The 12,750-nt window shown below is 39.4% G+C and overlaps 1 protein-coding gene across 2 annotated transcripts in view; it reads right to left on the bottom strand.

The window, feature by feature from the left end:
• The window catches only part of atp2a1 (ATPase sarcoplasmic/endoplasmic reticulum Ca2+ transporting 1), a 19,197-nt gene extending 6,447 nt beyond the window's left edge, over positions 1 to 12,750 (bottom strand). Inside the window, exons 1-8 of one of the 2 annotated variants that reach the window (XM_072442544.1) lie at positions 12,604 to 12,750; positions 12,349 to 12,486; positions 11,664 to 11,681; positions 11,243 to 11,325; positions 6,923 to 7,027; positions 3,778 to 3,916; positions 1,001 to 1,081; positions 827 to 912 (exon numbers count right to left, since the gene is read on the bottom strand). In XM_072442544.1, coding sequence (XP_072298645.1) covers positions 827 to 912; positions 1,001 to 1,081; positions 3,778 to 3,916; positions 6,923 to 7,027; positions 11,243 to 11,325; positions 11,664 to 11,681; positions 12,349 to 12,466 — 630 coding nt within the window. In that variant the 5' untranslated portion in view covers positions 12,467 to 12,486; positions 12,604 to 12,750. Of the gene's footprint in view, positions 1 to 826; positions 913 to 1,000; positions 1,082 to 3,777; positions 3,917 to 6,922; positions 7,028 to 11,242; positions 11,326 to 11,663; positions 11,682 to 12,348; positions 12,487 to 12,599 lie in introns of both variants that reach the window. The other variant, XM_072442545.1, reaches the window with a different exon arrangement.

Below are 12,750 nucleotides of genomic sequence, written 5' to 3'. Positions count from 1 at the left end.
AAAACTGAGCTGGAGCAGGTCAGAATTCACATATTTATATTTTTTTTAATTCAAGAAAAACACAATTCAAATGTACAGACAAAATAAGTAATACATAAATAAAATAAATAAAATAAATAAAATAAATACAATAAATACAATAAATAAATAAAATAAATAAAATAAATAAAATAAATAAAATAAGTAAAATAAGTAAAATAAGTAAAATAAGTAAAATAAGTAAAATAAGTAAAATAAGTAAAATAAGTAAAATAAATGAAATAAATGAAAAAGACAATACAAAATGTATCTGTAATTACTGGGCCAATCCACATTAAACAAAAACTGGCACAAAGTTCAATGTCTTATCTCTGCATACATAATATTTTTTGCACAATGCTTCAGAATGATTATGAAACTTTGTGGAGCCAAAACTGTTGGTTAAAAAACAACAACAACAACAACAACAGTAAATCTCCCATCGAGTTGTATAAGCCCCCGCCCTCTGTCTGCAATGATGACATCAACAGTCAGATTCTCTACAGGAGAAATGTTTTTTGGTGGAGGGTCACCCGCTTGTCTCATTGGAGATGTCATTACTTTGCCTTGAATGTTCAGTATGGCATTAAACTTACATATTCCTCTGGAAAAAAGTAGATTACTATGTTTTTCAAGGTATTTTTGAGCATTAAAAACACCTGTAATTAAATAAATGCAAGACTGATAAGTTTAATGCCATACTGAGGCAGATTCCAGAGACAAGAAGGTGGCTGATGACCCCAAATGAGAAAAGTGACAAAGTGAACCTTTAAAGTGCATATGTTTTAGTTAGTGCGTGCAGACTCACGGAAAACAACATGTTCTTCTTGTCCTGATTGACAGCACGAGGGTCTGGGACAGCGTCTGTGTGCTTGATCACACTGACAGACTCGCCTGTGTAGGAAGATGACTGATGTTAGAGAACAAAACGACTACATCTCGGAAAAATATAAAATCTATAAATATCCTTTTAATCACTCACCAGTGAGAATGGACTGATCCACACGCAGCGTAGTAGATTTAATGGAGATGAGCCTGATGTCAGCGGGCACTTTGTCACCAACTAGAGTAAAAGATGACACATAAATATAACATTCATTACTTTTATCTATTGCTGTGGTTCTCAACCTTTTTCAGTCGCGACCCCCATAATATCAACGCTAGGCCTTCGCGACCCCCAAACACAAGAAATATTCAACCCACAAAATCCGAAAGTATCATTATGTTTATATGGTTTTATTTTGAGAACATGGGTCCAGATTATTTAATTTGGTAAGATAGCAAACAGGAAACTATATTCATCACAGCATTTGAAGAGAGTCAAGTCTTAAATAAAGTTATTGCATACGTTTTTATTTATTCCCCATATCATCTGGGGACCACCTGTCGGACCAGATTCTTTCATTAAGGTGACATTATGGTTTTTTGAAGCACTTAGCATTGAACTTTAAGAAAAGTACATCATCAGTTTACAATATTGAAAACGACTTCATAATAGAAAAAGGTCAATCGACTTCCTGTTCAGAACTGCAGAAGCCCCGCCCCTTCATAGTGACTTTTCACTGTAATACAGCAAAGTACAGGAATGTGGGCGGGGATAGGGGGTAGGTGAGAGCAGGAAATTTCTGTGCACTGAAGGCTCAGTTGCAGGACAAAACAGGATTAACTCAGACATACAGAAATCTATCAAAACACAACTATGAGTAAACTAATGATGAGGATTAAAAGATTAAAAATGTATTAAAAGATGATATGTCCCCTTTAAGATTTAATTAATGACTCTTCATTGCACATAGTTTGGAAATCAATGTCTTTAGATATCTGATATTTTGCTTGAATGATTTGCTTTGAATGATGACAATCCAAGCACATTTGACTTCAGTACTGTATGTCTCCTTTAACAGGGTTTTCTAACATGACACGAGCCTCTAAGCCTTCCCCGTCTGTATGAGAATGATGCAAGCTGACGGTCTGGTTTTAGCCCTCTGTCTGGATGGGCCGTGTTGTTGTTGAAAACTGATCCCAGTGTCAGAGGGAGAGACCTTGGGGAGATTGTGAAATGAAAAGAACAGGTGCACGGCGAATGCAAGGAACAGACACAAGCAGAGGGCGTTCACTTTTAAGGGTATTTATACACGCCAGCTTGTTTTGTTTGCCCCCACAACCACCTTCTCCAGACCTCCTCCTCTTCCTCCTCCCGCTGACCGCCTTATAGGGGATGTATTGTTACCGCCACGACAAAGTGGACTGTTGTTTCAGGGGCATAAGCAATTTCGACTACCACATTGCTAATAAAAGAGAGGAACAGTCCAATTTTTGTCTAATTTAGGTTATTTTTTCAGGATCTATAATAAGTTACACAGACATAGCCACTTGATGTACATCATTTTGTAGCCTAACAAGTTCTACCCTACTTTTTTTTTCTTTGCATCTATTAAGATAAATTGTTATTTATATTAAGATAAATTGTTATTTATCTTAATTTTTGATCAAATATTCTTTATTCTCCTGCTGTCTTTGACACTGGACAAATAAATCATCTTTTTTTTTTTTTTTTTTTGACTTATTTTGATTCTTTTGACAGCCTGGTGCACGGGCATGGAAATCCGTCAGTACATAAAAAACATGCATTTATTTTCATTTTTCATTTTTTTTGTTTTCAATGCTTAGGTCTCTTGCAACTGTCTTTTTGTGCTAAATATTATAGTTTGTCACAGCACTCCAGCCTGACTCCACGTGTGTCGGCATGTGTCAGATCGTACCCTTCCAGAGGTCGACATTTTGTCATTGTTTGGGAGTATGTATAGTAGCTGTGTTGTTGCATCCAGTGTGCAGCCTCTACAAGGCCACATACTTGAAGTCATGCAACAGTTATGACTAAAAGCTTTCTCTTTAACTCTTCTAATTTTAACTTGCAACATTCTCCACTTTCTCTATTGTTTAAGCTTATATATGTTATAGGTGTGTATGCTTCATGAATAAAATAACTAATTTCAGACTGTTTCAAGTGCTAGTTGTCAAAAAAATCGAAACGATAAAAAATTAGGGCTGCAATGAACAATTATTTTTCAAATCTAGTCCAGCAATTATTCCTTCAATTAATGGGTTTGTTATTTAGATTGTGAAGATGAATAACTTGATGTGGTATATAGTGATGTTTTTAAAATCAAACTGTAAGTCCTGCAGTAAAGCCACGTTTTAAAGTCTGTTTATAGTCAGATTATTCTATTACTAAGAGCGCATCAACAGTTATAGTCCACTTCATTTAATTTAAGTGCACCCTGGTGAGGTAGGATCGGACACATGTTTAGTGCATACTGTTTGTGTTCACACTTCCCAGTAAGTGTGAATGCATCCTCAATTAGTAGACGATTATCTAAATAATCGATGAGTTGTGATGAATCAGTTAACTTGTTTCAGCCCTAATAAAATATATTTTTAGTATAAATAACTATATTTTTTAGTAAAAAAGTGTAGTTCAATTAATATACCGTAAAATTGGACCAAATGGGACACATATGTTGGACGACTTGTGCCGTCATTGCCTATTTTGCTCTCTCATTGTTCCATTTTCTGTGTTTTAAATATGTTTTGTTTTAAATATAAAAAACTGAACTCTACTCTATTTCGTTAAAACTGAACTGAACTCTACTCTATTTCGTTTTGTCTCTGTGTCTTGTTCTGTTTGTATTCAATTTGTTTCGCATGATTGTATATAAAAACGATCAAAATGAAATAAAAAGGCCGTGATTTGTGTACCTGAAACCTCCACAATGTCCCCAGGAACCATCTCCCGGGCCTTGATCCTCTGCACGCTCTTTCTGTCTGAGCGGTAAACCTTTCCCATCTCCGGCTCGTACTCCTTCAGAGCCTCAATAGCACTCTCTGCATTACGCTCCTGCACACAGTGGGAAATCAAGGGGACATATTAAGCAAAATTGCCTTTTTTCGAGTTTTTAGTCATATCTCAGTCATCAGTCAAACGTGATTCATGCACATTTGATTTTTGAGTATTCTTGTATTGTATTTGAGGTGTCTAACTGCACTTATCCCCGCCCACAGGATTGTACTTTCTTGTAATATATTTTGAAAAAGTCGGACTACGAATCACGCGAAAATGTTCGAAAATGTTGTGTAGCCTTTTAAAAAGACATAAGAAACATGCAAATGTAAATCTGCTGCGTGCGACAATGAAATGCCTCTAGGAAAAGGCGAGAATCATGAAGTCAACAGCCCAAAAGCTATTGTTCAGTTCATAAACACAGATGTGGCGGTTTGCTCAAGGTGTTCTCCGGAAACAAAGATCAAACTGCAGAAAATATGGAAAAGTATGAGTCGCACAAGGAAGTGTGATTAAAAGGCTTGAAGATGCTTTGGTTATTGTCTGTGCGGTGAATAAATCAATACAAAACAAGGCACTACCTCTGTTTTAGAAAGAGGTTTTGCTTTATTCCATCTTGCTTATTAAATTTAGGCCTGTCACGATAATACATTTTGCAAAAGAAAATTTAAGCAACAAACGATGCTATAGAAACCCAAAAATGTAATATCTAAATGGACAATACTGTTTAAAAAAACATGAGCTGCAATAAATAAATAGAATGAAACACTTACACTAAAGAAATATTGAGTTATTTATTCAACTGTCTACAGCTCAAATCTTACTGTAGTACAAGAAAATAACAAACTAAAATGTCTACAAATAAAAAGCATTCTAAAAGGACAAAGTGTAAGATTATAATTAAAAAACAACAGTAAGCCCTCTCCTGCATCCCTGCATTCTGTGTGTGACTTCTTTGTTGTGCCATAGATAAGAGTGTCAAGATTATTGTATCAATTGATAATAATTGTGATTATTCAAGTCATAATATAATCCTAAAAACTAGAAAATAATAATCGTGAGAATCGTAGGCATTGTATGCGAGGTCCTCTACAGTGGCTTGTTAGAGTCAATTTTATCCACTTTTTTTATCCACTTTTGGATAGTTTCTTCATAAAACTTCTGCAGCAATGATGTGGTTCAACTTTAGACCAGGTTTAGCCCTAGTTCAGAAATAGAATAGCAATATGTTTTGTAGGTGGAACCACTGATCTAGACTCCAAAAAAGTCAAACTAAGTGTAAAGTACATTTTTATCTGGCTGTCTATGTGTTGATATCAGTACTTTTTGATTCGTAAAGTTCAATTTGATAAAACTAGACTAGAACGCAAATGAAGGTTTTCACTGTTATTTGGTCCTAGTTCCAGCAATCATGACTAAAGGTAAAATGGTTCTTCTTACAATAATCATATAACAATAATGTGACATTGAGACGTCCTTAATCCCAAATCAAACTCACTGTAAGTCATTGTTTGAACAGTGAAACGTTGGCTGACTCGCCGATTGTCCCGCTCCTTCCAAGGCTACACCCGCCACCGCCTCAAAGTGTAAAGCCCGACTTATGCCCGAGCGCCCTCCCCCCTTCCCCCTTCCTCTCCCCCCTTACGCCCCATGTGTGAATCCTTGTGCATAGTTTCCAAATGACTGCCACAGTGTTGATACGAACCCCTCCATCTCACGCACGCGCACCAGCTCACAGTAATTTGATCATCCCACTGTATTTTTACAAAGGACCGCGCGGCCGTTTTTTCGTTGTGTGTGTGTGTGAGGCTTCAAGGCGTGCCACGGTTCTGGTCCACTCCGTTGGCTTAACCTTTGACCTTTTCACCCCGCGCTGACGTCATGGGCTCTCATTCCGTTTGGCCTTGAACTGTGCGGCGCGGTGGAAGGAGCGTGCGTTGATGTAAAAGGACACGGAGCAGGCGGTTGCTGTTGTTGAGCGTGATTTATTGTGTCCGTGACTGATGCTAAGTATAAAGGGCTATTTAGGTGTCATGTAAAAAGACAGCGGGAGGAGGATGACAAGTATGTGTCCTTGGAAGTGTGCGACGTTCTTGGGCTGATCTTGACTTTGTCTGTCATGGTGATGCATTTGGAGTGGCAGATATTGCTACAGAAATGAAATGTTGGTTTCTATTCATTTCTTTAAGTGTTTGTGCACCAGTTATTTGTTTATTATTTGTAGACATATATGACTTGACAGACTTATATTCCCTTATAAATGTTAATGAACCATTAACCAAACACATGTTAATAAACTAAAATGTACAACATGTTTAAGAACATTTATGAACAGTTTTTAAGCAGTTTAAAAAAAAAAAAGAAATTCAATAGTAATTAATGCTTGTAAATATTTAATATGTGCTGATACAAAAGTAACTAGTGCTTGTTAATTAATTATAAATAGTTTATTTGGCACCTTATTTTAAAGTGTTTATGATTTGGATTTGCATTGGTAGGGCTGCAACTGTTATTCAATATTCTACTACTTGACTAGTCAGCGAACAGTTATTTTTTCAAATGTACAACCTATATTATTATCCAGATAAAGTTTAAAACACGCCGATTAGAGGCTTCTAAATTGAGAATATTTACAAAGTAAGCATATTATCAAAGTAGGCATATTATTAAAAGTACAATGCTTACCTTTTCGGGTGGAAAGTACATAATACTACCATGAAGATGTAATTGCTTTGCCTAGAATGTTCTACTACACAATTAACTTGTCTATCTCCATGGAGACAAGCAGGTAGCCACGTCACCAGGCTAAGTTACAGGTCAGATCTGTGGACAGGCTACTACACAGCTCCTAGTACTTTTTTAAAAGGTATTTTTGAGCAATAGACACTGAATTCTTGGTAGCTATGTAAGTTTAATATTACACAGAGGATACAAATCTGAAATTTGAAACTTTTTAATAATGCTGCTGTCTTTGTTGTACAAAGTCATAATAGATGTCAACAATTGTTAATTACTCTCCACAACTTAAATATGACTTAATTATTATGTTCGGCGTACACTCACCTGCCACACTCCTACCACGGCGTTAGCGATGAGGATGAGGAGGATGACGAAGGGCTCCACAAAGGCAGTGACGCTCTCCTCGCCTTCCTCAAACCAGGCCAGGACCTGAGCAGGACAAAGTGGCAAAATGTATTTAATATTAATGTTGTACGCTTTTCAGATATACAACAGATTAGGTTTAGGGCTGGAAAATATAGACAACACAAAATAAAAACTAAGAGTAAGAAGTGTAGTCTAAAGTCAGTTTGACATTTGTTCCCTTAAGTAAAGGTCATGATGTCATCCGTTTCCCTTGTTTTTGCTGTGACCAAAACACATTCCACAGGTATCCATCTGTCATTTCCATTGTTGGAATTTTACATCTTGAATCCATTGCAAAAAATATATATTGCAATCTCCTCATAACAATAATCAGTAGGGCTGTAGTGTTTGATTAAAGATGCTCTGTGCATCGTTTAATTTATTAAAAGGGCAAGTGGCACTGCCAAAAGCTCTGAAAATGATTATGATCTTACGCAAAAACTACTATTTACACAGAAGAGAGACAGCAAACAGCATCCTTAGAGAAGAGTCAGACTAAACTGTCCAAACCTCCAGCTCACTCACCCCCTACTTTTCAATTCAATTAAATACATTTTTGTGATGCCCAAAATCACAACAGCGGTTGTCTCAGAGGGCGACAGTGACCCGTGTCCTTAGACCCTCCTTCTGGGCCAGGAAAAACTACAACTTTTCTCCTTTCTGCTGTGATCCTAATAAAGCTTTATAAGCCAAACAAAAGAATTTGTCCAAAAAAGAATCCAAAATACTCAACTAAGATGTGCAGACTAAAATGTGCCTGTAAATGTCTTTGTTGACGTATTGCACAAATTAAACACAAACCATTTTCAATTTCATCAGTATACTCAATCTATACATAACCAGTATTCTAATTTTGCAAATCTTCAAAACAACATTATGGATGCTATCTTGTATTGTAGTAGTAGTAATAGTAGTAGTAGTAGGAGTAGTAGTAGTAGTAGTAGTAGTAGTAGTAGTAGTAGTAGTAGTAGTAGTAGTAGTAGTAGTAGTAGTAGTAGTAGTAGTAGTAGTAGTAGTAGTAGTACTAATAGTAGTAGTAGTAGTAGTAGTAGTAGTAGTACTAATAGTAGTAGTAGTAGTAGTAGTACTAATAGTAGTAGTAGTAGTAGTAGTAGCAGTAATGTTCTACTTTTAAACCCTGATTTATGATATCAAATTGTCACTTCACCCTGATATAAAAATGCAGCTACTTAAAGAGGCTTTTATCTCTGTGTAAAACGCCACATTAAAACCTGCACCTGTTTCCCAGAGTGATAAGTGCATGTGCTTATGTATTGACCATAAAAAAGCGCTTTGGTGCCTGCGAGCGCCGGTGCTGAAGAGCGCTCGTATCAGGTGACATTAAGCACTAGTTTTTAGGCCTTATGTCATCCCTTGTGTGAGATTCATTGGCCCATGTGATTCTTCTTAGACTAGACTCAACCTGAGCCCTCGTAGTGAAGAACTGTTTTGGAAAAGCTCCATGTTGACACTGACACAGATTAGCTGCAGGCCGGTGGAGCAAAGAGGAAACTATGGAAAGAAACTTAAACTCTGAGCAAATGATGTCAAGCCATTATTCAAAAACGTTGATTACGGTAGAACAGAACATAGTCGCAAGGATTTCTTTACGCTGATCATCAATATTCCATTTGACTTTAAAACTACGTATCTAGGACATAAAACGCCAACAATGGAAACGATTGATGGATACTTGTGGGACGCACTTTTGGCTGCAGTTTAAAAAAAAGCAGCGAAACAAAATGTCAATTGACTTAAAAAAAATACCTTTACTGTGAATTTGAAAATGGACAAATTTGGGACAGGTACAAAAAGGGGACTGACTTTCATTGGACTGTGCTAGTTGTTTTAGTGTTTTAGTGTTTTAATGTTGCTCTCTGAGTCTTGTTCTGCCTGTTAAATGTTCTAGGAAAATTTTGATAAATACAATTGAAAGAAAAATATAGTAATAATAAAACTGAAATGTGACATCCCCACTCCTTGTGCATGCTTTAGTAGAATTGTCTTTCTGTTGCTTTCTTGTTTTAAATGTCTCCTCTCTTCTGAAATAAACACTTCTTCTCTAAACGGTGTCCTGTCTTCACCCTGCTCCCTTCAAAGCCACAATCGATCTCCAGAGCAAGCGTCCGAGCCTGTCAGCCCTGCCACTACATTCCAGTGTGTGTGAATAGGGCTTGTGCACTTCAGCATTTAGTGTTCTCTGTTTTAGAAACCGTACACGACTCACAATCTATGTCATTGCGACTATAACAATGGCTTTGTGCAACCCAATCCGTCCGCCCGTCCTCACCCTCTCTCTCGCTCTTCCTCTCACCCTCTCACAATCTCACCCTCTCACCCACGCACCCACTCACGCTCACACCCTCTCTCCCTTTCACCCTTTCACCCTCTCACAATCTCACCCTCTCTCCCTCTCTCCCTCTCATCCTCTCATCCTCTCTCCCTCTCATCCACTCATCCTCTCTCCCTCTCATCCTCTCATCCTCTCTCCCTCTCATCCTCTCATCCTCTCTCCCTCTCTCCCACTCATCCTCTCTCCCTCTCATCCTCTCATCCTCTCTCCCTCTCATCTTCTCATCCTCTCTCCCTCTCATCCACTCATCCTCTCTCCCTCTCATCCTCTCATCCTCTCTCCCTCTCTCCCACTCATCCTCTCTCCCTCTCATCTTCTCATCCTCTCTCCCTCTCATCCACTCATCCTCTCTCCCTCTCATCCTCTCATTCTCTCTCCCTCTCATCCTCTCTCCCTCTCATCTTCTCATCCTCTCATCCTCTCTCCCTCTCATCCTCTCATCCTCTCTCCCTCTCATCCACTCATCCTCTCTCCCTCTCATCCTCTCATTCTCTCTCCCTCTCATCCTCTCTCCCTCTCATCTTCTCATCCTCTCTCCCTCTCATCTTCTCATCTTCTCATCCTCTCTCCCTCTCATCCTCTCATCCTCTCTCCCTCTCTCCCACTCATCCTCTCTCCCTCTCATCTTCTCATCCTCTCTCCCTCTCATCCTCTCATCCTCTCTCCCTCTCATCTTCTCATCCTCTCTCCCTCTCATCCACTCATCCTCTCTCCCTCTCATCCTCTCATTCTCTCTCCCTCTCATCCTCTCTCCCTCTCATCTTCTCATCCTCTCATCCTCTCTCCCTCTCATCCTCTCATCCTCTCTCCCTCTCATCCACTCATCCTCTCTCCCTCTCATCCTCTCATTCTCTCTCCCTCTCATCCTCTCTCCCTCTCATCTTCTCATCCTCTCTCCCTCTCATCTTCTCATCTTCTCATCCTCTCATCCTCTCTCCCTCTCATCTTCTCATCCTCTCTCCCTCTCATCTTCTCATTCTCTCTCCCTCTCATCCTCTCTCCCTCTCATCTTCTCATCCTCTCTCCCTCTCATCTTCTCATTCTCTCTCCCTCTCATCCTCTCTCCCTCTCATCCTCTCTCCCTCTCATCCTCTCTCCCTCTCATCATCTCATCTTCTCATCCTCTCTCCCTCTCATCTTCTCATCCTCTCTCCCTCTCATCTTCTCATTATCTCTCCCTCTCATCCTCTCTCCCTCTCATCTTCTCATCCTCTCTCCCTCTCATCTTCTCATCCTCTCTCCCTCTCATCCTCTCTCCCTCTCATCTTCTCATCTTCTCATCCTCTCTCCCTCGCTGCTGCTGCTGCTGCGAGTCGTCCCTCGTTCCATCTCTGACCTTTGTCCAAGGATAAGTCCCTCTCGCTCTGGCTTCAGACGGTCTTAAAATGAGGCTTTGTCGTGCGTCTGTGCTCTCGCAAGAATGTGACAACTCTTTAATTCTCTGTTTAATTGTGCTCTCCTTTACTCAGAATAAAGATTTTGACAGCCAAAAGTTACAGGCCAATGAAACATATTTTGGATTAGGGCTGTCAAAAGATATACTCTCAGATAAAAATCAATAACGAACAAAATCAAACAACAAAATCTACTTTTCTTGAATAGTTTTAGGAATGTCTTGAACTATGTCAGAACTAGTATAAGACCTCATATTCATTTTGTAGAAACCACTATTATTTTGCGTTGAAATGTGCATTCTATTGTTTTTTTCAAAATCGAGTTTGAAATTGTGGCAACTCTATGAAGGACTAACTCTACATGTCACATTTTCTTTATGCAAAACTGTCCAAGGATCCAGGGTTTTAAATACAAGAAAACATTGGGCCACATATCCTATAATAGTCCTATAAACTTGAAATAAATAAGACTTTCTAAACGAATAAACTTACAAAGGAGATACACGCAGCCAGCAGCAGGATCCTGACCAACAGGTCCTCAAACTGCTCCCTCACCAACTCCCAGATGGTCTTTCCTGAAAAGAGAAAAGTGCTTTTGTATTTATCATGATAGACTTCGTAGCATGCGTACAAGGTGAACTCAAGAAGACAGCTGCGAACAATTGATATCGTAATGTTTTACAAGAGAAACACTATGCGGCTATTCCCAGTGAGTGGAGATTAACACGCATGGATTAACAGTTTTTACGAGTTATTATTAGTTTACGGGCACTGTCTATCTCGCAGACTGTGGCACGCCAAAGAACACAAGTGCTGATTGCGTAAAGTAATTGGGTTGTCATGGCGAGAACTGGGTGCAGCATCATCACAACCTTTCCACAAAACGTGCAAATTTGACAAAAAGTTGCTTTACCTTCTTCAGCGGGCAACTCTGTGAAAAGAACAGAAAAAGCACGTTTACACCGATCCACTATTGTTTCTCACATAAGTATCACGTTTCATTTGCATTTTCATTAAATCAGAGCTTTGTGCCAAGCGCATATTTAAAACCCATGACGTCCCTGTCTGAATGTAGTGAATAATTACCATTAAGCAGCAGCTGGTTTGTTAAGGCCTACTTGTCCGGTTGCCAGATTGTGACCACTTCGACTCAAATATAGTGACTTCGCGAGAACTGACCTTTAGGGTGACCTTAATTACTTGGTTATTTGGGCTTGATGTCCTTCTGTCAACATCTACTTGGCAGCTGAGAAGAGATGCGCCGTGCTAAATACGGTCGCGGCGCACCGCGGTTTAAAGTGCTTTATTCTCTGGATGAAACAATAACATCGTCTCACGTTGGCTAAGACTTAAAATACAGAGCCTGTGCGCACAACTAGCACACACGTTTGCACATTTTAATTGATGGACCAATGGCCTCTGCTCATGATTTGCTATTGCATCGATTGAGTGGCTCCATTTCTCTTTGCGAAATTGATCAACTCAATTAACAAGTAATGGGCAAAACTGCTCAATCGCTTTGTTCATTGAGCTATAATTTGCGTGTGAATTTGCTGCCATTGACATGGACATAGATCGCACTCGTGTCTTTTGCTCACCATTGAAGCCATATCTCTCCAGGCTCCTCTTGACCTGTTCTGGCGAGAGGCCTGTTTCTTCATTGACACCAAAGTGCTGCAGGACATCAGGTCCTTCCTTCATGTGTGCGTTCTCCATCTTCAGTCAAAGTGGAGCGGCTTTGGGACAGACAGACAAAACGAAAGAGAAAAAAACCCGAAAAAAAGTCAGAAAATCATGTATAATCGCTGAGGAGAGCCACGGGGCGTGAAACTGCACCAATTTTGGGTACCCACCACTCTCCTGACGCGCGGGATAGGGAAACTTGGCAAACCCCCCTGTGTTCACGCTTGCTCTCCCCCGGTCCCCTCTCTCTCCTATGAGCCCTGGACTGACAGAAAGTGCAACCCGGCAAACTCTCCTCAAAAGTTTTATACACATCA

The sequence above is a fragment of the Eucyclogobius newberryi genome, unplaced genomic scaffold, assembly GCF_026437365.1.
Source record: "Eucyclogobius newberryi isolate DKJ021-1_F unplaced genomic scaffold, fEucNew1.0.hap1 SCAF_13, whole genome shotgun sequence".
Taxonomy (NCBI): domain Eukaryota; kingdom Metazoa; phylum Chordata; class Actinopteri; order Gobiiformes; family Gobiidae; genus Eucyclogobius; species Eucyclogobius newberryi.
The sequence above is the reverse complement of the archived record's forward strand: the minus strand, read 5'-3'. Positions and strand labels throughout refer to the sequence as shown.